Source organism: Crocuta crocuta, unplaced genomic scaffold (genome assembly GCF_008692635.1).
Source record: "Crocuta crocuta isolate KB4526 unplaced genomic scaffold, BGI_CrCroc_1.0 scaffold50, whole genome shotgun sequence".
In the NCBI taxonomy this organism is placed as follows: domain Eukaryota; kingdom Metazoa; phylum Chordata; class Mammalia; order Carnivora; family Hyaenidae; genus Crocuta; species Crocuta crocuta.
Window position 1 is genome coordinate 6,514,653 of NW_027527428.1, and position 22,467 is coordinate 6,537,119.

The 22,467-nt window shown below is 52.8% G+C and overlaps 1 protein-coding gene across 2 annotated transcripts in view; it reads left to right on the plus strand.

The window, feature by feature from the left end:
• RPTOR (regulatory associated protein of MTOR complex 1) overlaps positions 1-22,467 on the plus strand; it is a 325,821-nt gene that overhangs the window by 47,937 nt on the left and 255,417 nt on the right. For both annotated transcript variants that reach the window (XM_077755327.1, XM_077755330.1), the window contains exon 2: positions 21,217-21,319. In XM_077755327.1, coding sequence (XP_077611453.1) covers positions 21,217-21,319 — 103 coding nt within the window. The remainder of the gene's footprint in view (positions 1-21,216; positions 21,320-22,467) is intronic.

The window sequence follows — 22,467 nt, forward strand, 5'->3', positions numbered from 1 at the left end:
GAGCTCAGGTCAGAGGGACTGGGACGTGAGCCATGAAGAAGAGCACCCTGGGATCGAGCTCTCCCAGACGCAGGTTTGTGGGGCAGCTGTTTTGTTTACATTTTTGTGTCACAGCTATTTACATTTCATCTTCAGGAAATCTGACTTCCTGCCGTGTCCTCCGTCTCACACCTTCCTGGCTGGGATTGGAATCAATAATAGAGGATTGACCTATCTGTACTTTGTAAATGTTTGGGGAAAAAAACAGTGAAAAAGAAGTATATTTATCTTTTTGGCTAATCTGTTATAAAGTTTTCTTGAATTTCCCTTTTCCCTCTCTTCCTCTTCAAAGGCTGGGAGCCACTATTCTTCAAAGGCTGGGAGCCACTATTAGGCTCCAGCTATTTGTTGTGCCTTAGCAGCTGTGAGTCCACTTACGGGCCGGCACATTTGTGGTCCTGGGAGAGACATGTGGTACCTGGGGTGCGTAAGTGGTGCTTCTCTGTGATGGGGGGGGGGGGGCTTATATTTTGTTTAGCTCATGTCTTAGATTGTGTAACTTTTCCATTTGATTCCTTTATCCTTGATGTTGGGGTTGTGTTTAGGAACTCCTGTTGAGAAAGCATTTTGGGAAAGAGCCCCGTGCAGTTCTAATGCTGGTGCTGCCAGCTGCCCTTTCCCTTCTGTTTACATGTGCTCTCGCTGAGGTTGGATCTGAGAGCCAGAGTGCAGTGTGCAGCCCGGCCGTGGCGTCCCAGGTTAGTTGAATCTGTTCTGGAAGCAGGTGGAGCCTGTCCCTACATGAGCCCTAGCAGCCCTCGTTTTGGGCCTGGGCCTCAGTATCCCTGGCTCCTTTTGAGGATGCTCATGGAGCCGCAGTCACAGACGGTCCCCCAGCAGATACCTCTCGATTGCTGATTCCTGGGTTGGCGCTGGAGGGGGTTTGAAAGAAGGTTAAAACTCAGTTTTGTGACCTTGGGACCCCATCAGCAGCGGAGCCCCGGAGCCTGCAGCAGACACGGGCCCGGCGCTGGGCAGTGGGGCCGAGCAGAAGGCTGGGCGATGCCGTCCTGCAGGGGCGGCTCCGGCTGGTTCCAGCGGAGACAGGGCCTGCCTTTTCCTGGTCCGGTGGGTTCCATGTGGCCGGGCGTGGGCAGCACGGGCGGTAGAGCAGGGCCAGCCTGAGGCGTCCGAGGACCAGAGGGAGGAATTTGGGCCTGGTCTCGTAAAGGCGGTGGCAGGAGTGGGAAGTTTTGAGCAGTCAGAAGCCGTGTTTTCTAAAGATGAATCTGGGCAGGGCATGTGGAGAGACTGGGGCCGTTGGGTACTATGAGTGGCGCTTGCTGGGTGGTGGCCCTTCGACACAGAGGATTAGAAGTGGGGGGTCAAGGCGAGGAGATTAAGGTAGGGAGGCATTTAGATGAAATGAGAGCCTTTGACATCTTATTCCGTAGAAGTGATGGAGTGTGAGGGAGGCCAAGGCAGTGAACGGGAGAAAAATAAATTTAGATTTTTGGACTGAACTGGTTTAAGAACCCTAAGGCTGTTGTGTGTACTGGGTGAGAGGTCCTCAGTGACCCTTTGGGATTGGGGCGTCCGGAAGTGCAGAGTCCACGTTTGCTTATCTTTTCAGAGGGTGGCTCTCCCGTACCTGTTAGTCTCTGTTTCTGTAGGTCCTTTTAGAATCTGAACTCGCGGTCACGCTGACAGGATGAGACCTTTCAGCACGGGGGGTTTGTGCGGCGCTGGCATGGAGCAGAGGCTGGGGCCGTGGGATGGGACCGGCTGCCACGGTGGGAACCCGGGAGAGCTGGCCCGTGCCGCAGTCTCCCCAGGAGGCGGCCAGACGTTGGAAAGAGCCCGTCCCACTTCCACCCTGACGCTTGGTTTACAGGCTGTTTTCGTGGCATGACCTCAGGGAGCAGCGTCGTGGGGTGTTGTAGGCGTCTCTTGCTCCCGGGGCTGCACTTAGAGGTGGACCAGGAAGCGAGAGAAGTCTGGGCCCTGCCTCTGGTAGACTGCTGTCCCCAAACAGCCAGTGACGTTGACACTTCTGTTGAAAGGCCAGGTCTCTGTTCCCTCCCTGTAAATCTGCCACTGATCAGGGGCCGTGGGACCTGGAAGAGTGGGTCCCAGGGGGCTTTCCCTCGGGTCCGCTGGGGTTCCCGTTCCTGGAGCCACCCCTTTGCTGCCCCCGGCTGATGCTCACCTCAGGCCCCAGGCCTGTGGGATAGAGATGGGCGGACTCTGAACTTGGTAACGTGGCTGACTTACACCATCAGGCAGGGCCGTCTGCTGGACAGCAGTACATGACTTCAACACATTCTGGAAGCTGGAGGCTGGGGTTGCCACATTAGATTCCTAAAGTCTGTGGCCCTGGCTTTGGGATGAGGACACAGAGCTTGCTGGGCTCATCCGTGAACCCCCTCATTCCTGGCCTGGTCTCCTGGCAGAGGGGCCTCAGATGAAGATGGGGCAGCATCCTCCCTGGGGACAGGGGCCTCCAGGGGCATGGCGGCCGCCCTGACTCTCCCCAGGCGCTGTCCCCGGCCTGTGTCCCCAGCCTGTCCCCAGGAGCGGGGTGGTGAGGGTTATAAATGGGTATGCCCAAAGTGCACACAGTGTGTAAAGAAACAGTGCGTGTGTCTGGCCGGAGAGCAGGGACATGGTGCACCGTGAAAGGCCTGGCCCCCCGAGCTCCGAGGAGAGGAAGCAGGCCGAGAGACGTACCCAGCTGCGAGCACCAGCTGCTTTCTGGGGCCAACGGAGTGTCTCAGTCAGGGCCACCCAGGAACCCTGCCTCCCGCCGCCTCCCGGGTAGCCTGTGTGGCCCACTCGGGGCCTCATCCCGCTCTGCACCTGATGTGGACTGGGGACCCTGTCAGGCTGAGGTGGTGAGCCCGTGGGCCTTGGGGGCCTGGGGCAGGTGTCCAGTGCCTTTTGCACGAGGAAGCCTGTGGCTTGTGGCCAGAGGGTGGCCTGGTGGGTTGTTTTCCAGAGGGGACCACCCTGCGGCCCCCACCCCACATGCCGTCCCTGCAGTGTCGCTTAGACACTCTCGCCATTGAGAGGCCACGTGCCTTTCCCTCGCTTCGGGTCGGGGCCACTGCGGCCGTGGTAGAAATGGTGCTCCGTGTCTTGGGGACACAGCAGAAGGCATGGTTTCTGTCAGGTTCTGCTGGGGACACTGGTGCTTGGGCCCAAGCTGACAGCAGTGAGGAAGCCCTGCCCCCCCGCCCCTCCCCCCCAAGGGAGCCCACACGGGGAGGCCGTGCAATGGTGTTCCTGTCATCCAAGTGTCAGAAGCTTCTGGGTGGTTCCAGTGCGAGTCAGCAGCAGTCTTGGCGTCTTGCCAGTTGAGGCCCCCCAGATGCTGTAGAGCAGAGACCAGCTGTCTCCTCTGCCCCTTTCTGGACTCCTGCCCCCCCCCCCCCCCCCCCCAGCCCCCCTGCAGCCACAGGACACAAGCCCACCGTCTCCGTGTCGCAGCAGGCACCCGTGTGCCGTAGGGATGGTCGCTGGGCCGGGGGACAGTCGGCAGCTCCTGCGGTGCGCTCCCCAGTGCTTTCCGATCGTCTGGCACCTCNCGCCTCGGCCCCACCACCCCCTCGTCCCCAGCACCCCCTCATCCCCCAGTGCCCACTCGTCCCCGAGCACCCCTGCTGTCCGCAAAGACCACTGACTCCTCCCAGGTGCCCACTTGTATCAGCAACGATGGGTGCCCCGTGCCTGTGCTTTTCCGTGTTCATACGTTCCTGGGATTCTTCCTGATGCCCAGTGACGGTGGGGACGATCACAGTGGTCACCTGTTTCCTTATGAAAAACACGTCTCCCAACAATAATAGTCTCACTGTTACGCAGGCAATCTGCCTGGGGCCTTTGTTGAGTCACTTGAAAATGATTTTAATCTAACCGTTGTGCCGTGGCACCAGGAGAACCGCAGAGAGAAGCTGTTAGAGCAGTGACGGTGCAGGATGAGGGGATTCGGCACAGACGGTGACTTGTTTCAGAGCTTAAGATCCAGCGGGAGGTCTGATTGGTAATCAAGTCCTGATACGTAGTAAATTGAGGGGACTGGGGAATAGGACACCTTCTGATTATTGTTGTACGAATAGGGCACATACGGTCAGAGGTCCCCAAGGCCACCCCCTCCTTCGATGGCTCACTGGGAGGACGGTGGGACTCAGCCCATAGTGCTCATGGCCACAGTGACTGCAGTGAGAGGAGACAGCAAAGCCACAAAGGAAAGAGGTGCACAGGGTGGAGTCCGGGGGATACTGGGGATACCGGGCATGCAGGGCGGAGTCCGGGGAGTACCAGGCACAGGATTCCAAGGGTCCTCTGTGGGGGGACACGTGTGACTCCCTCGCAGGGGGTGAGGACAGCACACGTGGAATGTTGCCACCAGGGAAGCCCAGTAAGGACCCATAGTCAGTCTTTCTGTACATTCTACCTGCCCATGCATTTACTCCCTGTGTCTCTCTGTGTACTCCCCATATGCCTGTGCATTTGTTCACTCATCATCTACTCATCTGCCTGCCTGTTTACCTGCCACATACCTACCTGCCCTTCCTTCCTTCCTTCCTTCCTTCCTCCCTCCCTCCCTTCCTTTCTCTTTCTTTCTTTCTTTCTTTCTTTCTTTCTTTCTTTCTTTCTTTCTTTCTTTCTTTCTTTCTCATTCATTCATTCATTCATTCATTCATTCAAAGGTCCCCTCCCTCCCTTCCTTTCTCTTTCTTTCTTTCTTTCTTTCTTTCTTTCTTTCTTTCTTTCTTTCTTTCTTTCTTTCTCATTCATTCATTCATTCATTCATTCATTCATTCATTCATTCAAAGGTCTGTTGTGTGTGTGCGCGGCTGTATTGCATACCCACCTACGGACAGTACCTCGTAGCAGTCGGGAGGGCCCTTCTCTGATGAAAGCCCACTCTAGAATTCTAGAGGGAGCTACTCAGGTTAAACACTCATTCCTTCTCCAATGAGGAAAAGACCCTTGTTGGTGAAGTGAATGAAAGGTGGCCACAAATTACATTTTAGCATCGAGTGAGGTGCGCGTGTGGTGAGGAAGCGTGCACACAGCCCTGGGGCTTTCTTCAGTTTCTTACTGAGGCAAAGCTGTGCAAAAACTCTATTATTCTGTGGCTCTTGACACAATCACATTTTAGTTAGAAGGCAATTTTGGATCCAAAGCGAGAGCTTTAATAATGTGTAAAAAAATTTTTAATGCTTCTAATATTTTAGTTTCCTGGTTATTATTTTTGTGACCTTCCCTGCTTTCTAATGTTTGAATCAGGATTCAAACGCATTATGCCTGACTGCAAAGCCAGTGTTTCGCCCATCGCTTCCCTGAAGTTTCTTGTGGAGAGAGTGTGTGTGTGTGTGTGTGTGTGTGTGTGTGTGTGTACGTACATACAGATATATACATACACACATATACACACATATAAAGTTAATTTTGATTTTGTGTCCCTCCCCTCCCCCTGAGTTTTTCTGCCTTGCTCATTTACAGGAATTGGGGAACATTTTTGACCCCTGGCTCCAGTCATGGGGGTGGGTCTGGGCCCCCTGGAGATGCCGTCCTGTGTGGATGCTGCTTGCTGCATGCCCACGCACCCCCTGTGTGATGCTCCCCACGTGTGAGTGCTCCCCGTCTTCTCTTAAACCCTTGTTTGCAGTAAGAAAGCAGAGTTTTTATTATAATGCTACTTAATCAGGTCAGATCTACAGCCAGGAGAGAGGGTTTCTCGAGGCTGTTTCCCTGCCTTTGGGATGAGTTGCAGGGAGTGTGCCTTCCCAGGCGGGCCGTGGTGCCTGGGCTGTCTCCAGAGAGGAGCATGGGTGACGCTGGGTCCTGGAGTGTCCGAGAGCTCCCGTCTCACCACAGCCTTGCAAATACTGCAAGTTCTTGGACTGGCAGCTGGTGTTCCAGTCCCAGGGCGTGGATTTCCCCGAGAAATGGGGAGGTCCTGCGTTTTTTGGTGTGAGTGTGTGTTGGCCATTTATGTTTTTTCTTTTGGAAATTGTAGTTATTTTCCATATTTTCATCGTTTCTTAGTATTCCCTCTTTTAACAACAGATTTGATGCTAATACTTTGGTTGTAAGTCTGGGTGTACATTTCCCCTAAATCTGCATCCAGGGTGTGTACATGTGTGTGTGCACACGCGTGCGCGTGTGTGAGTTTCATGGGTTGGTGCACTCGGCCTCATCATGTTTCCCTCCTGTGCCGTCTGTGGCCGTAGACCCTTCCTGCCTGTTGCGCACCTCCCACCCCCGCCCGAGGGTGCCGTCCTCCACTTTGTTCTTCTGGGTATTTTCCAGTCCTGTCTTTCACGTTCAGGTCCATCACCCATCCCGGCTCTGTGTTTGCTCCCATGCGGCACAGACATTTTCCCTCCACGGCTTTATGTCGCCACCTCTGTCGTGCATGCCATTTTCTCACACATGTGTGAGTATTTCTAGTTCTATTCTTCATAATTTTCTTGAAAACAGTTTTTAATGTTTGTTTATTTTTGAGAGGGTGAGGGGCAGAGAGAGAAGGAGACACAGAATGCAAAGCAGCTCCCGGCTCCAAGCTGTTAGCACAGAGCCTCACACGGGGCTTGAACTCACCAACCATGAGCTCATGACCTGAGCTGAAGTTGGACGCTCAATTGACTGAGTCCCCCAGGCACCCCCTGGTCTTCATAATTTTCTAAGACGTGTAAGGGTCTTGGAGTGGATGGTGCACAACGTGAAACCCTCGTCACTGTGTCGGTAGCTGGGACGTGGTCATCGTGCTGACTAGCCTGGGACGGGCCAGCTCTGTGCGCAGAGTGCCGGACGTCCAGCCCCGGCCCGGGCAGCTCCTCTCTGCATGGGGCACGGGCCCTGGCCTTGCCAGTGGTTCTCAAGCTCCTGTCTCAGGTGCACACTTGGCCTCTGTGGTGTGTGCTTCTGGCGGCCACAGAGGCCCACGTGCTGTGAGGGCCGTGGGCGTGTGCACGCAGCATCATCCTCCCTGGGCGTCCTCTGTGGAGAGTCCCTGTCTCCAGCAGGTGTCCTGCCCCGTGCGCTGGCGGGGCCTGCAGAGCCCCGTGTGGAATCCAGCTCGGGGCTCCCACGGCCTGCGGGGCTTTGGGGCGACAGACAGAGGTGGGTCGTGGGGCTGTGCCCAGGTTTTCGGGAGTTAGTGGAACACATGGCGCAGCGAAGGGCATTCCAGGCAGCGGAAGGGCGGTCAGTCTCCGGGACGGTCGGCGGTGGTTGCTGGCGACAGACTGGGCAGAGCCACATCACGCCGGCGCGAGACCACTGCCAGGGCACCTCTGGACACAGCCCCGTTCGGGGCACGGGTGGCGTTCTTGCGGAGACGGCTGAGGAGGCCAGTGGGAGGCGGCAGATGCGCTGCTGTCCCGGAGCAGGGGCAGGCTGAGGCCTCCGCAGGCCTTGGGGGGAAGCCTCCAGGGTAGAGCCGGCACAGGGGTGGTGCACGCTGGACAGGTGTCGGTGGGTGGGGGTAGGGGAGGATGACAGAGAGACAGAGAGGGGGGCCACGGGGCTGCAGGACACTGAGCCNGCCTGAAGCGGACCTTCCCGTGGGGGTCCCTGGGCCAGTGACAGAAGCGCCCAGAAGGAGCGTCCTGTATCCCTGATGGAGAGGAGGCCAGAGGGAGCATCGCCTCGGAGACATGTTAGAATTCACTCTTGACGGAAAACCCAGAAAGTTCTTGGGCACAGGCTTAACTTTGGACGGAAGGTGCCAGCCTGCCATTGTCCCAGCTTATCAAGAAAGGCAGAAAACGTTCCGCTGTGGGGCTGCTGCGGCACCTGCTGCGGCTTGGCTGGCGCAGTGGCGCACAGCCTGGGCCNTTGCTCGTACTCTGTCTGTCTCTCTCAAAAATAAACGTGAAATTTTTTAAAACTGATTTAAGAATCATTGTTAAAGATGTAAGGCTGTAAAACTGTAGGTGGAAGTTTCAAGGGCAAAATAATGTATATTAGTGCATGTGTATAGTATTTATAAAAATCAAAAGCACCTCAAATGCCACAGTTCAGGAACCCCAGAGCCAGGGATCGCCCATGTACCCCACTGTGGTAGCAAAGCATACCCCCTCGGCGTGGCACGCAGCCTGCCCGGCCCCTGTCCCAGTGGGAGCCCGGGTGCCTCCCGCCTCCGGCCCCGTGACCCCGTGCTGCCTGGCACGGCTTGTGGCCCATGCGCTGTCTCTCCACACTCGGGCTGAACGTCTCCATTCCTTGTGAAGCCTGTTTCTGTCAGGCAGGGCGAGTGCTAAGCCTTCCTGTGGCCTCCTCTGAGCCTCTGACTCCCTCTGACGCCCCAGATATTTGAGGAGGACGTTTGAAGTGAATATTTAGACTCCTGCCTCTCAGGCCTCCCTTTTGTGCTTACATTTAATCTGCAATAGCTTTTCTGCGTGGACACTTCCAAGAACGATGGGGTCCAGGTGATTCTCTGTTTCACAGTGGGAAGCATTCTGGCAGTGGCAGTAGGATTTCAGGGGGGCCTGCGGTCTGTGTCGTGGCTGTGAGGACGAGGTGTCCGGCCCTACGCTCCTCTGTCCCCAGGGCCCGCTGTGCTAGGTGGATTTCCCGTCACAGGACTTGAGAACATTATTGGCTTTCTTCCTGCTGTTGGTGGAGGTACAGTGCTGGAGTCCTGGTGTCCTTGATTTTCATCCAGGACCTCCCTCTTGTCAGCAAGGGACCCGGGGCCCGGGGCTTCAAAGGTGGCCAGGTGAGGTGGACGTGCCCACAGTCCAGAGGGGCCCGCCCACGCATAAACCCTTGTGAGCCGGTGCTGCGGTCCAAGTGGCCTGGTCAGGCGGCAGGGGACAGTGGGGTGGCCTCCCTGGGGAAGGGACTGGCTTCTAGTGGCTCAGAGGCTTTGCTGTGACTCACGTTTGAAATGTTCCCTGAAAGATAACATTCCTTTTTGAAACTGGTTTTACTTTATGTTTTTTTTAAATTTTAAAAAATCTTTCTGTTTTTGTTTATTTCTGAGAGAGAGAGAGAGAGAGAGAGAGATGGCATGAGCAGGGAGAGTCAGAGAGAGAGAGAGACACACACAGAATCCGAAACAGGCTCCAGGCTCTGAGCTGTCAGCACAGAGCCTGACATGGGGCTCAAACCCATGAACTGTGAGATCATGACCTGAGCCGAAGTCGGACGCTTAACCAACTGAGCCACCCAGACGCCCCACTTTGTTGTTGTTGTTGTTGTTTTTTGTTTTTTATTTAGAGAGAGTGGAGTGTGCACATGCACGCATGTGTGTACACGAGTCGGGGAGGGACAGAGAAGGAGAGAGAGAGAGAAAGTCCCAAGCAGGCTCCAAGCTGTCAGTGCAGAGCCGAACTTGGGTCTCAAACCCATGAATTGTGAGATCAGGACCTGAGCTGAGACCAAGAGTCGGATACTCAACCAACTGAGCCCCCAGGTGTCCTCTTTGTCTTCTGAATAATAAATTTTGCTGGGATCATGACTGATTTTCATGGCTCCTTTGGGACTGATCCTCAGGGGTGTCCGCCAGCAGAAAACCCACCACATTTGCAGACACACGTTTTTAGGTGAGGTTTTGCTTTGTTCACACAGGCACCCAGGTGGTGGGACGTGACCCTTCCGTGCTGGGGTGTGTTGCATGTTGCGTATTTTGCGACAGTTTCTGAGAGCAGAGCATATGGAGGATGTTGGAGATGAAACATTTTGGGCAGAGTTGCAAGAGCGTTAAGGAGAAACGTAGACAGAGTGGCAGGCTGTGGGAGATGCTTCCTGCTCCGGTCCCCACGCCTGCTTGCAGGCAGTGGGTAAAGCTGTGGCGCCTGCGCCTGCAGTTTGTGGTCCTGGGTTGCGGCCTGGCCAGCCAGCGGTCCCCAGGAAGTTTGCTGGGCCACCTCCTTTACCAGCAGGGCTTTGAGACAGATTTCAGTGTTGATAGTTGTTACTTCATGTTTATGATTTTTTTTTAAAGTTTATTTTTATTTTGAGAGAGAGAGAGAGAGGAAGCAGGAGAGGGGCAGACAGAGAGGGAGAGAGAGAATCCCAAGTGGGCTCCATGCTGCCATCATGGAACTGGACATGGGGCTCAGACCCACGAACTGTGAGATCATGACCTGAGCCAAAACCAAGAGTTGGATGCTTAACCGACTGAGCCACCCACACACCCCTTTGTTTATGATTCTTTCCACCGGTGGCCCTGCCCTGAGGTCATTTTTCACTTAGAATTCCTTTGAATAATTGGGTCATGGAGGAAGTTCCGACATTATTTTATGAAGATGAGGTTTGCTAATCCTTTGTCCTTTCGCAGGTGGCCAGGAAAGCCACCAGTCACCTCGCCTCTCCCTCCCCAGCTCAGTTCTCTGTTCCTGTGCGGCATGCTGTGGGCAGCTCTGGCTTTTGTCACCGGGCCCTCCTGGAGGGACCTGAGCCTCCCCGCCTTCAGACCTGCCATCCGGCAGTCAGGAGATGCCAGCACCAATTTTAGGTCCAGAGAGCTGTGCGGTTGACGTGCTTATGCGGTAGCTTCAGACGGAGTGTGTTCAGGGCCTGGAGACATTGTTGACGGTGGCGGCTCACTGAAGGTGCAGCTTGGACCATTCGTTCCCTTCGCTCCCTTACACGCGGTCATCTGGTCTGCATAGACTGGGGGTGAAGGTCCCACTTGTTGGGGTGATGGCACCTTGGAAAATCTGGATGTCCTCCGTTCCCAGGTGTGTGAACCTTGAGTGGGGATCGTTACAAGATGCCCGTACACCTAACTCCAGCGGTGATTTTGGCTTCAGGTGTCGTGTCCCGTGAGAGCCTTAGCGCTCGTGGTCACAGCTGGCAGGACCCATGCGAGGGGAGCCGAAAAGGTGTTTGTTGAAGGGTCTCGGGGGGGACTCAGAGCCACACCTTGAGGTCATGAAGACCCCAGGGGGCTTCTGTAGCTGCTGACCAGCTGGGACATTGGGAGGCCTCCACCACTGTCACCCCCAAGAAGTGCCCCTGCCATGCAGCCCCCTGTAGAAGCGTGGGCTGGCGCTGCTGGGTCGGGAGCCTGGCTCGGGCAGGGGCGTCCACCTGGAGGTGTGTGGGCCACACGCCCGCCCCGTAGCTACAAGACTGTCTGTCTGACTCACAGTAGCTCTATTTTCTCCCTGGGGAACATGGCACCCATGGTATAGGGTGGTGCCAAGTTGTACAGAAGGTGGTAAAAAGGTTATGGGGATGGAGAGCCTAAGTGGCTCAGGTGGCTAAGCGTCCAACTCTTGATTTTGGCTCAGGTCATGATCTCACAGTTCATGGAATTGAGCTGTGCCCTGACAGTGCAGAGATTACTTGGGATTCTGCCTCTGCCTTGTACACACTCTCTCTCTCTCTCTCCCCCTCTCTCTCTCTCTCTCAAAATAAATAAATAAACTTAAAAAAAAAAAGATTATGGGGAACCACAGATAGCAGATGTCTACCACATTCTTTCTCTGTGGGAATGTCTTTCTAAGTTTATATATGTATTTTGAGAGAGAGTGTGAGCAGATGGGGAGGGAGAGAGAGAATCCCAAGCAGGCCCCATGCTCAGCACGGAGCCCGATGCAGGGCTTGACCCCACAACCCGGGATCATGACCTGAGTGGACGCTCAAGCCACTCAGGCGCCCCTGCCTGTGGGCGTGTCTCAGTGGCCTCCCTGTTACGGAGAGTCGGCGGGCGGGGTGTTGGCTGACCCGAGCCCGTCTGGCGCCCTCTGCAGCACATGCCGTCCCGTTCTCTTTGGAATGGGTGCTGCTCTCCTGTTTGGTTCCTTCCTGCCCCTCTGCCCTCCTGCTGCGCCAGGGCAGGCCCCCTTACTCCACTGCTGACCTCTATTCCTACTCAAGTCAATGGTGGCCGTCATCACGAGTAGCCTTCCTGGGAGCCCCGCAGAGCTGTGTTCTGCCCAACAGCTTTCACGGGGTTGCAACCGTCTCCCAGGCCCCGGTCACCGAGGTCCACCCTGCCCTCCACGAGGAGCTGCAGGCCCGTGAGCCGGTGGGAGCGGAAGAAAACAGCCCACGCCGTGTCCTCGGATGTGGACGCCTGTGGTCGAGGTGTGCCGGCCACTGCGATGTGTGTCTTGAGCCAGCGTGGGAGCGCTGTGAGGTTTTGCTTGCCTTGGGATTGTTTTCTGAAGCGCGTGTCACGGCGTCATATGCTGGATAATGAAGAGCGGGAGCAGCGTCAGTGCGATTGAGTGTCTCTCTCTGTGGTGACACTGCTGACTTTATCTTATGCTGGGAAGAGAAGAGCCGTGACCCAGTGTCTGGTCAAATATGAAAAATCTCTAAATTGCCTTGAAATCAATCCATTTATGAAAGGAAAACCTCATTCTCAAGAAAGAGATTTCAGCAGTGGGCTTTATCTTGTGTCCTAAGCCGGGAAAGCGTGCAGAAAAGATAGGTGAGAGCCCTTGCTGCACGTGGCCAGGACCAGGTACTGCTAGCTCACGAGGCCACGTTCAGTTTGGTTAGAGCGCTGAGGGGGAGGAGGGGTCACTTTGGAATGTCCCCTCTCTGTAAAGAGAGGTTTCATACTCTTTTTACTTTCTAATCGTATCCTGTCATAAACTTCTGCCTGCTGCTCAAAAAAAAAAAAAAAAAAAAANATGCTCGAGACTGAGAAGGCGGTTCTCCGTGCTCCACGAATGTCACCTGCCTGCGTCTCCTCTCCAGGTCCCAGCTCGCTCGTTGCCTTGGATACTAGTCTAAGCTTCAGCTGGCTGAGCAAGCTATTCTGTCTTCAGAATGCGGTGAAAACTGCGCGCAAGCACACATGCACACACACACACTCATGCATGCACACTCCTTGACTATCGTATTAAATCATTTTTACTACTCCCTCCTGCTTCTAGAAATAACGTGTTTGTGGAGAACGTAGAAATGCACACGCAGAAGGGCCAGGCACAGAGAAGAACAGAGGAGCTTCCGCCTCGCGCTCCTCAGAGATCAAAACCCCTCGTGACATCTCATGTTTCATTCTGTGTCCTTTGCGTCTGTCGGTTCACACATTTGGAACAGTAATTATGGATGTGATTTTGTGCCTTCCTCTTTTTGCTCAAGTTATGTTTGGGGGCCTCCCATGCCACTTACTGGTTTTTGAAAATAGATCTTTTTTTTTTTTTTTTTAAATGTTTATTCATTTTTGAGAGGCAGAGACAGAACACGAGGTGGGGGAGGGGCAGAGAGACAGAGACAGAGAAGAGAATCCAAAGCAGGCTCCAGGTTCCGAGCTGTCAGCACAGACAGCAAACTGTGAGATCATGACCTGAACCGACGTTGACGTTTAACTGACTGAGCCACCCAGGTGCCCAGAAAATATGTCTTTTTTAATAGCTTTGTTGAGATATAATTCACACACTGAGAAGTTTACCTGCTTGCCAGTGAAGCCTGACGTGGGAGACAAAGGCAAAAGAGAAATTGACGTTTCCTTACTGCCTACAGCCAATTGTCAGGTCCATGAGTCCAGAGTGACCTTCCTCCAGGGACTCTGCTGCCTCCATGTTAGTATTTCTGCTCAGAGCAAAAGGCGATTTTAGCTTAACATTAGCCTGACCCCCAGGATCCTGTAAGTCTCCGTTAACCTGTAACAATCCCTTTGGAAACTTCCTTTACCTCCATCCCCAAGATCTATGTTGGCGATCATCCCCCAGGCATATGGCCCAGGACATACAGCTAAAGAGTCTCACGCTGAGGTTTTCCTAAACAGTAATAAATGACCTTCTCCTAACAGCAGCCGGTCCCTCAAGGTCCTGGAAACCTTGCTTCCAAAATAGCTCAGACACTGTCCCTAACCCCCTCCCAGCCTGAAGTTGTAGAATCAGTCACTCCTCACAGCCCCACTGCAGCCTTCTCTGCCCCAGGTCCTGTCCCCGTGCTTCAGCAAAACCACGGATTGCCCCAAATTCTCAAGAAATCTTTGTTAGCCGTTGGCTCTGGACCCCGATGCTTCCCACCGACAGAGTGTTACAGCCTGCGAATGCGTGTGTGAAGCTGTCATCATGTCCAGCCTCAGAGCAGATAGCACCCTTTAACACACACCCAGGCCAGGCCCCTGGGCTTCAATAGAATTAAGGTTGGCATATTTAGACTTTATATTGTTGAGCTATTTGGAGTTCATTATAAGTGTCTGTGTCTTCATGTTCTTCCTCTGTGACAAAGTGTTTTTGTGCTCACATTTTAGATAAGGACACTGGGTAGTTAATTGGATTTTCTTGGTAAAACTCTCCCCCCTTGCAGGGTTACCAGAAAAAGCCAGGAAGTCCTTCTTGTCCCTCCCTCGACTCCCTAGTGCCAGAAGTTGGCTTCCCAGACGGGAGGGGGGGTTGCCGCTGACAGACCCACATGCGGATGGGTCTGTCGGCCAAGGTGGTACCAGGAAGCTCACTTCTTCCTGAAGGAGTTGCGTGAAGCTTCAGTAAAGACCTCTATTTAGTTTGTTCAAAGCAGTTCTGATCTCTGCAGCAAACCTATTTTGAGTGCAGATCTCTTATCTGATTTTTAGAGACCTAACCTGTCTCTGGGGCCTGTGACGTGGGGAGGTCTCGGGCTGCCAGCGCCCTGGGCCGGCGATTGGGAGGGGCGGGAGGGGAGAGCTCTGGCGCACAAGGCCGAGAAGAGGGCGCTGGACACGACTTCCTGATAACCTGTTGTCTTCTTCCCTTTCCATTAGTCTGCTTTGCAGGAGTGGAGGCAGATTTTAGAAGAAGGGAAACTTGGAATTTAGCCTCAAACGAAAGAGCTAAAGCCTAAATCAAGCTTCTGGTGGAAGGCAGCGAGCGGACTCTTGAATTCAAGAGGTCCCATGGCTCAGGTTCCCGCTGAAGGCAACAAAGGACAATGCAGACAGGGGACCGCCGGGTCCCTGTGCTGTGACGATCTTGTGCTGTAGCGCAGGTTTGGGCTGCAGGAATCCCATTTGATGTGCTTCTTGCCAGGTTCAGCTTTACGTGCCTCTTCTCTCGCAGTCTTTGCGGTGGGCGTTAGGAGGCACCCCTGGTTTTCCTTTTTTTCCAACAACTTGACACCCTCCCTCCCACCACCCCCAGCGCTGTGGTATATCTGCTCTGGCTGCTATATGTTCCAGTTTCTGACTTCCTTTATAAATTATGCATCTGTGTAGCTTCGGCTCAGCTCGGAGTTCTCCTTGATGCCCCGAATCCTAACGAGCAGTGCTGGGAATTGGGTGGCTTTGCCTCAGACAGGGGACAGTGGATGTTGTGGCAAGCCCCAGTCTGCTTCCTGTTTATTTTCCATTACGCCTGGTTGTGTACGTCGTGGGGATGAGTGAGTCACAGCTGTCAGTGTGGGGAGCAGAAAGTGGGGATTGGCGAGTGTGGCATCCGCACTGCCTTCATTCTGCACGGCAGCTTGGGTGTCATTGCACGTGAGCCCGGGAGTCCACATTCAGGCTTGACTGTGCCACTCGATCGGCTGTATCTTTTAAAATACATGTGGTTCATCGAGCTAGTTAAGTAGGAGGAAACAAATACAGCCACCCCATGTGATTTTGTTTTGAGTTCTCTGAATGGTGGCAGGCATCACTGTATTTGTAATCGGTGAGGTGACCTGTTCAAGTTAGGGGTGGCGAGGGCGTCTACGGCGCTTATCTGAGCTTCCAAATCCAGCAGGCGCTGAGACCGGAAAGGTTTCCACAGCTCACCTCGTGGCAAAGGGGATGTGACCTAGTGTTGAGGTGTCGACAGCCTTTATTGTACGGATAGCGGGTGTTTGTGGATTTTGCTGCAGAAATTTTAACGGCTTGGATAGTGAATGTTGTTCTAGACCCTTTTGGGTGTGTTATGTGAGATGTGAGTTATGTACCATATCATTCTTTGGTAAACCTGGAAGATTTTGAATTTCAAAACAAACCTGGCACCAGAGGGCTGCACGGACACTGCCGCCACTGCCGGGACGTCCCCCGTCTCTCCCACCTCGCATCCAAGGTGTGCCCCAGGCCCTTGGGTTGGCCCAGGGTCATACGGCGGCTTGCTCCGTGCCTGCAGCGATGCTTCTGTACGGCTGGAGAGCACGGTCCTGGAGTCCAGTGTGCCGGTCGGAGGGGTCTCGCTGTAGGGGTGAGGGCGTTGCTCAGGACAGGTTGGAATGAACGGACATGTCCTGGGGTCACACACTTTCAACGATTACTTCATGTTTTATAGCTTCTCAAAATGATAGCTCCTTTCAAATTCAGAATTAGGCCCCGGGGATATAACTGTCATCTTCACTTACATCGCATTGGAGAAGAAACGTTTCAAAGTTCAACATGGTTATTTTATATACTGTTACACAATTTGGCGCACATTAAATGTAATGGCCCTTACATTCTCTTAATGCTATAGCTGTATTATTAAAAAACATTAATCTGGAATTTTTGGAAGGAGAAATGGAAATAAAATACCTAAAAGGCACTTTGGGGTACAGCTAAGAATTTAGAACTTAGCCACATTTGGAATCAGGCAAACACTATTAAAATTTGCAGGGAGCACAAGACACATTTGATTGGCTTAAGGATACTTACCGCTAATGTCTTCTGCCCACTTGTGGAATTGAGTTGGTTAGGTCAAAAACATTTTTCTAATTCATGTCAATATATTTTTGAGACCTTTCTTTCTTATTTTCTTAAAAAGGCATCTGTCAGGGTGTAGAGTGGGGTGTTTAAGGATGAATCAGATGATTTCTTTCTGTGGCTTCATTAATTGCACATTGTCACCTGTAAAGCGATGACACAGAAGGTGTCGCCCGAAGTGACGCCCAGTCACCAATGAAGCCTGCACTTGATGACAGGGATGGGGATGCGGGGGCCCTTTTAGGGTCTCCTGGGACTGGACGGTTGTCACTGGGCTTATGCTAGTATTTCTGCATAAGCACTCAGAGAGCTTGAGACATAATACTTTTATAATTAAGTCAAATTATTTTACCGAGAGTTGTGTTTTAATTTTTTAAATTTATTTCTGAGAGAGAGACAGAGTGTGAGCAGGGGAGGGTCAGAGAGAGAGGGAGACACAGAATCCGAACCAGGCTCTAGGCTCTGAGCTGTCTGTACAGAGCCCAACATGGGGCTCGAACCCACGAACCGTGAGATCATGACCTGAACTGAAGTCAGACACTTAACTGACTGAGCCCCCCAGGCGCCCCAAGAATTGTGTTTTTAAACTCATTAAATGCAGGTGTAGAGGTCGAGGGGATGGAATGCGTCCTGAGGGTCAGCTGGAAGAAGATGTGGGCTGTGATTGGGGCTGTTTGGTGCCACACAAATGCCCTGCGTCATCCTGCACCCCCGCTGGGCCCCAAGGAGATCTAGCGGGAAAAGTGGGTGGGGACAGGGCAGCCAGTGTGGGCCCTTTACGAGGGGATCAGGGATCAGGGCGGCCAGAGGGCTCCGGCTGCTAGGCGCCGCCTTTTAGGTGAGTGTGAGGAAGTGGAGGCGGCTCTCGCTCAGAAATGGTCAGAAGTGACCCAACGCGAGGCCTGCCTGGAGTCCCTGCTGTGCGAGGGGGGCGTGGGGGCTCACTGAGCACATGTCCCCGAGAGGAGCCCTCCCCTGCCCTCCTGGGTCACGGGGTGGGGGGGAGGCTGCAGGCTCCCTGCCAGGGGCCCTCACCCGGGACTGGCTGTCCCTTGAAGTAGCCCACGGAGTGTGGTTCCCTCAGCTGGACTTTGTGAAAGGGACGAACAGGTGAGGAGTGTGTGCCCTGTGCAGACTGAGGACAGAATAAGACTCTGGAGACCAGTTAGGCTGCCACAGTGGGGCAGACTGTCTTTTTTAAAATTAGAGAGACCCCATCCGTGGAGATAGATAGTTTTCTGCACGGAGGGCTTCTCTCCTGCCGGGCCCAGGGCTGACTGTGAGCGAAGCAGGTTGGAGCTCGCTGCAGGGTATGAGCCCCGAGCCCCTACCTCCCCACACGCTGGGGCTCAAGGCTCAGAGCACGGGGGAGCCCCTGGGCTTAGAGATGTTGTGGGGCAGCTGTTAGTGTGACTCACTGCGGCTGCCGGAAGGCCAGAGAGGCGTCTCCGTGTCTAAGCCGAGATGGTGTCAAGGGGAGAAGCCGTGACTGTCAGTTCCCGTGGAAAACGATCTTGAGCACCCCCAGACCCCTGCCGCCCCCCCAGTGACCCGTCTTAGGCTTCTCTGCCACCTTAGAGACACGTGTTGCTAACGATGCACAGACCAAATGGGCGAGAAGCCCAGATGCACACAGATGCGGCTCACAGTTGCCACGGCCCCCGGATGCCGCCCTGGCCCCATTGCTCCACGCCGCCTCCTCCAGGCCGCTGGCCGTAAACCCCGCCCCAGACTCACTTGTGCTTCCTGCCTTTTTTCTTAACTGCAGAAGTCCTCTTTTGGGTTTCTTTTGGTTATGGAAACAGGTGCCTTGCTGCTTCCGCCGGGAGGCCTTTTGTGATGGAGAAGTCCCATAGGAAGGAAGGGGTGACACGCCTTCACATCAGCCCCACCTCCTCGGTCTTCGTGCTGTCTCATTCCCACCAGCATGAGGACTGCCACCGCGTGTTCTTGGCCCTTGGTGGGTCTAGTTTGGAGGCCGTGGGCAGTGCCTGGGACCTGAAACCGGAGGAGGGGAGCAGTCCGTTGGAAAGGACAAGACAGACTTGTCATTATTGGTAGATGGTGTATTTGTAAACTTACAATGTGCGTCAAAGGGTCACCAGGAGTTAATTACATTTAATTAGGAGTTTAATAACATGACAAGGGAAGATGTCAGCAGCTGTTGCAAGAGACCACGATGGGAAAACACATGTATGGAAGCATATTTCCCCCAAACATCTGTGACATGTCTAGGGAAAATCCTGAAAGAAATGTGCAAGGCTTCTTGGTGAAGAAAACAAAACAAAAAAAAAAACACTACTGAGAAAAATTAAAAGGAAGATCCAATTAAATGGAGAGACTCACTGTGCTCCCATATAGAAAAATTGCCTCTTAGGAGGTTGTCACTTCTTGCCAACTTTAATTTATATGTTTAACACGATTTTTTTTTTTTTTGGCATTTTGAATCTGTGTTTATTCATTTAACACAGAAAAATTTAAGAGTCATTCTGTTAAGAGAGTGTGATGGTGTGCTTAAAACATTCCCCTATTTGCTTAAGATTTAGGTCGTTTCCATGAGTTCTCCCTGATAAATGCTGTGAAGAAAATCTTTACACAGAGATTTCCCCTTTATTATCTTTTTTGTATTTTCTACGACACATTCTCATGTGGAGTTATTGGATCAAAGAAGACAATTTAAAATACTCAATGTTATCAATATGCAGTTTATTGCAACTTTAATCAGAGTCTCTGTGGGATTAAAACATTGAATAACTGATTAATTTGGGAAAAAAGTGATGAATATATGTAAAAGTTAGAAAAAAATGTGAGGAAGGAAACATAGCCCTCCCAAGTATTGTGAACTGTTATAAAGATAAATTATTTAAATCAGTGTGGTACCGATAGAGGTATGGATTGGTGGGATAATGGAGTAAATTCAGTTAGCCTGAAGTAGAGTTTGGTCTGTATGGGGATTTATATATGCTAAAGGAATCCTACAAACCTGCAAGTCTGGAAGACATTATTGTTTATTTTTATTTATTATTATTTTTTAAATGTTTATTTTTGAGAGAGGGAGAGAGAGGGTGTAAGTTGGGGAGGGGCAGAGACGGGAACAGAGGATCCAGAGTGGGCCCTGTGCTGACAGGCTGACAGCCCAACACGGGGCTCGAACCCACGAACGGTGAGATCATGACCTGAGCCTACTGGGACATTTAACCGACTGAGTCCCCCAGGTGCCCCTGGGGGACATTATTTTACAGGGAGAACTGGTGTGATTGGCTAGTTTTTTGAGAAGAAAATCATCATCGTGTATCCTATACTGCAGTAACATCCAGATGGCTTGAAGGGTTCACTGTAAAGCACAGTAAAACACGAGAAGAAGTCCGTGTAGGCCTTCACCGAGCAGGGAGTTGCTGACCCGGGTCTGGGCCGGGCGTGGGTGCACATGCGGGTCCACTCTCCTCGTGGGTCGGGGAGCCTCGTCAGAGAGCTCTGCCAGCAGGCGGGCACCGTGCGTGGTGGCGCTGCCCCTGCTGGGATGTGGCCATTGGCACTGAGACCGCAAGGGAGAGTCAGAGTTGGTGGAGCCGGAAGGGCCGCCTCCCGGGCAGGGAAGCTGTGGCTGGGAGCAGGGATGGCGGAGGAGCGGGTGCTGGAGGCGCTTAGGAGGCGGGATGAAACAGGCCGGGAGGTGAGTCGGGAGGTGAGTCGAGGGCGGGCTCTGCACCAGGGGAAGGGGGGGTTCAAGGCTGGCAACTCCGCGTGGAGCCCCCTCACCTCTTTGTAATGATCTCCACCGCCCCTGCTGGGACTTGTGTTTCCTTGATTTACTGATGTATCCTCACCACCTGCACGTGGCGATCCGCATCTAGTCGGTGCTCAGTAAATGTCTGAAGGACGAGCTCCTGGTTTCTGGCTTGAGCAGCCGGGCGGGTGGGGCAGGAGCTGCATCAGATGATGGACCCGAGGCTCTGCGTGTCAAGAAGCAGAATATGAATCAGAGGGCAGACGCCAGACGAGGGAAGCAGTTGCAGCAAATAACGTGGATGCAACCTGTGGATGCAGCCTTTAATATGTAAAGCGTACATGAGTCAATCAGGACCGGTCTGAAGTCCGTATAGTGGTGTGAACAGGAGTAGAAAGTCCACAATAGATAAAAGATACAAATAATGAGTACACATTTGAAGAAATATTCAGTGATACAAATGCCGAAAGAATGCTAACAATCAATGTGATGACTTTTCTCTCATCAAACGATTAATGATTTCAAGTAATGGGAATAGTGTAACCTGGTCGCAGTGTAAATTTATGCAAAGTTTTTGGAGTGGATTTTGGCAGAATGTATCAAATGCCTTAGTACTTTTTAGTGGAGTAATTCTGTTTCCAGGAAAGTAGGAAAAGGAAGCCTGCNATACCTCTCCCCGCACACCTCTCCCTGCACACCTCCCCCGCTGCAAGCCTCTCCCCTCAAGTCACTTCCTGTCTGCCCACTTTACTCTGAAGCCCCCAGAAGAAGGCAGTTACCTGCGTGGCACCCCAGGGGCAGCACGGGTGAACAGAGAGACAGCTGGGAAGGCCAGTGGTGGGGACAGGGCCTCACATGCTCTGGGGATGTTTTTGAAGCCTGGAAAAGCGCATTGGTGGGATTCATTTTGAAATATTTCTTGTTTCTATTGTGTTTTTAGATGAAGACAGTCAGTGTTGCCTTAGTTTTATGCCTGAATGTCGGCGTGGACCCTCCAGATGTGGTGAAGACCACCCCCTGTGCTCGTTTAGAATGCTGGATTGGTAAGTGTGTGCCCCCCACCCCCTTCCTGGCCTGTGGGCAAGGTCCCTCTAGGGGCTCAGGGCTGGGCAGGGCTTGCCTTCCCCTGGCCAGGTCCCTGGAAGGCTGGCAGTGGTTTGTGTGGATCTGAGGATTTCATTTCTTTTTTTATTTCACGTTTATTTATTGTTGAGAGACAGAGTGTGTGCGGGGGAGGGGCAGAGAGAGGGAGATGCAGAATTGTAAGCAGGCTCCAGTCTCTGAGCTGTCAGCACAGAGCCCGATGTGAGGCTTGAACTCACAAACTGTGAGATTGTGACCTGAGCCAAAGTCGAATGCTTAACTGATTGAGCCACCTAGGCGCCCTTCATTTCTTTTTAAGTTGTGATTTGTACTGCACAGTGTTTCAAGGAAAACTGATGAATGATAATGATTGAATTACTTCGTATATCCTTTAAATTTGCCCGTATCTGGCACATAATAGTAGCTACGTACACTTTTTAATAAATGAAGTGACCATTAGCTGCATACAGAGCAAGGTGAGGAAGGAAGGCGTGCCCAGAGCCGTGTGGTTCGGCGCCGGAGGGAGGCCTGCTCTCGCCCTCTTCGTGGGCAGAAGTCAATAGCTCCACTGTGCCGCATTCCCCTTCCTAGTTTGCTCAGAGTTTTTGTCAACAGTGCTGAATCTCACAAAATGCTTTCCTGACATCTACTGAGATAATCACCAGGCTTTTGTTGTTGTTGATATGGTGAGTTACATTGATTGAATTTTGGTTGGTAAACCAACCCTGTTCCTGGAATAAACGCCACTTGTGTTATCTTTTTTTATTTTTAATTTTTAAAATGTTTTTATTATTGAGACAGAGAGAAACAGAGCATGAGTGTGGGAGGGGCAGAGAGTGAGGGAGACACAGAATCTGAAGCAGGCTCCAGGATCTGAGCTGTCAGCATAGAGCCGGACGCGGGGCTCGAACCCACAAACCGTGAGATCATGACCTGAGCCGAAGTCGGACGCTTAACTGACTGAGCCCCCCAGGCGCCCCTTGTGTTATCTTTTTTATATATCGCTGGACTCCGTGGCTGCTGTTTGGTTGAGGACTTTGGCATCTGTGTTTATGAGTGACACTCGTTTGTGGTTTTCTCTTCCTGTAACATCCTTGTTCTGTTTTGG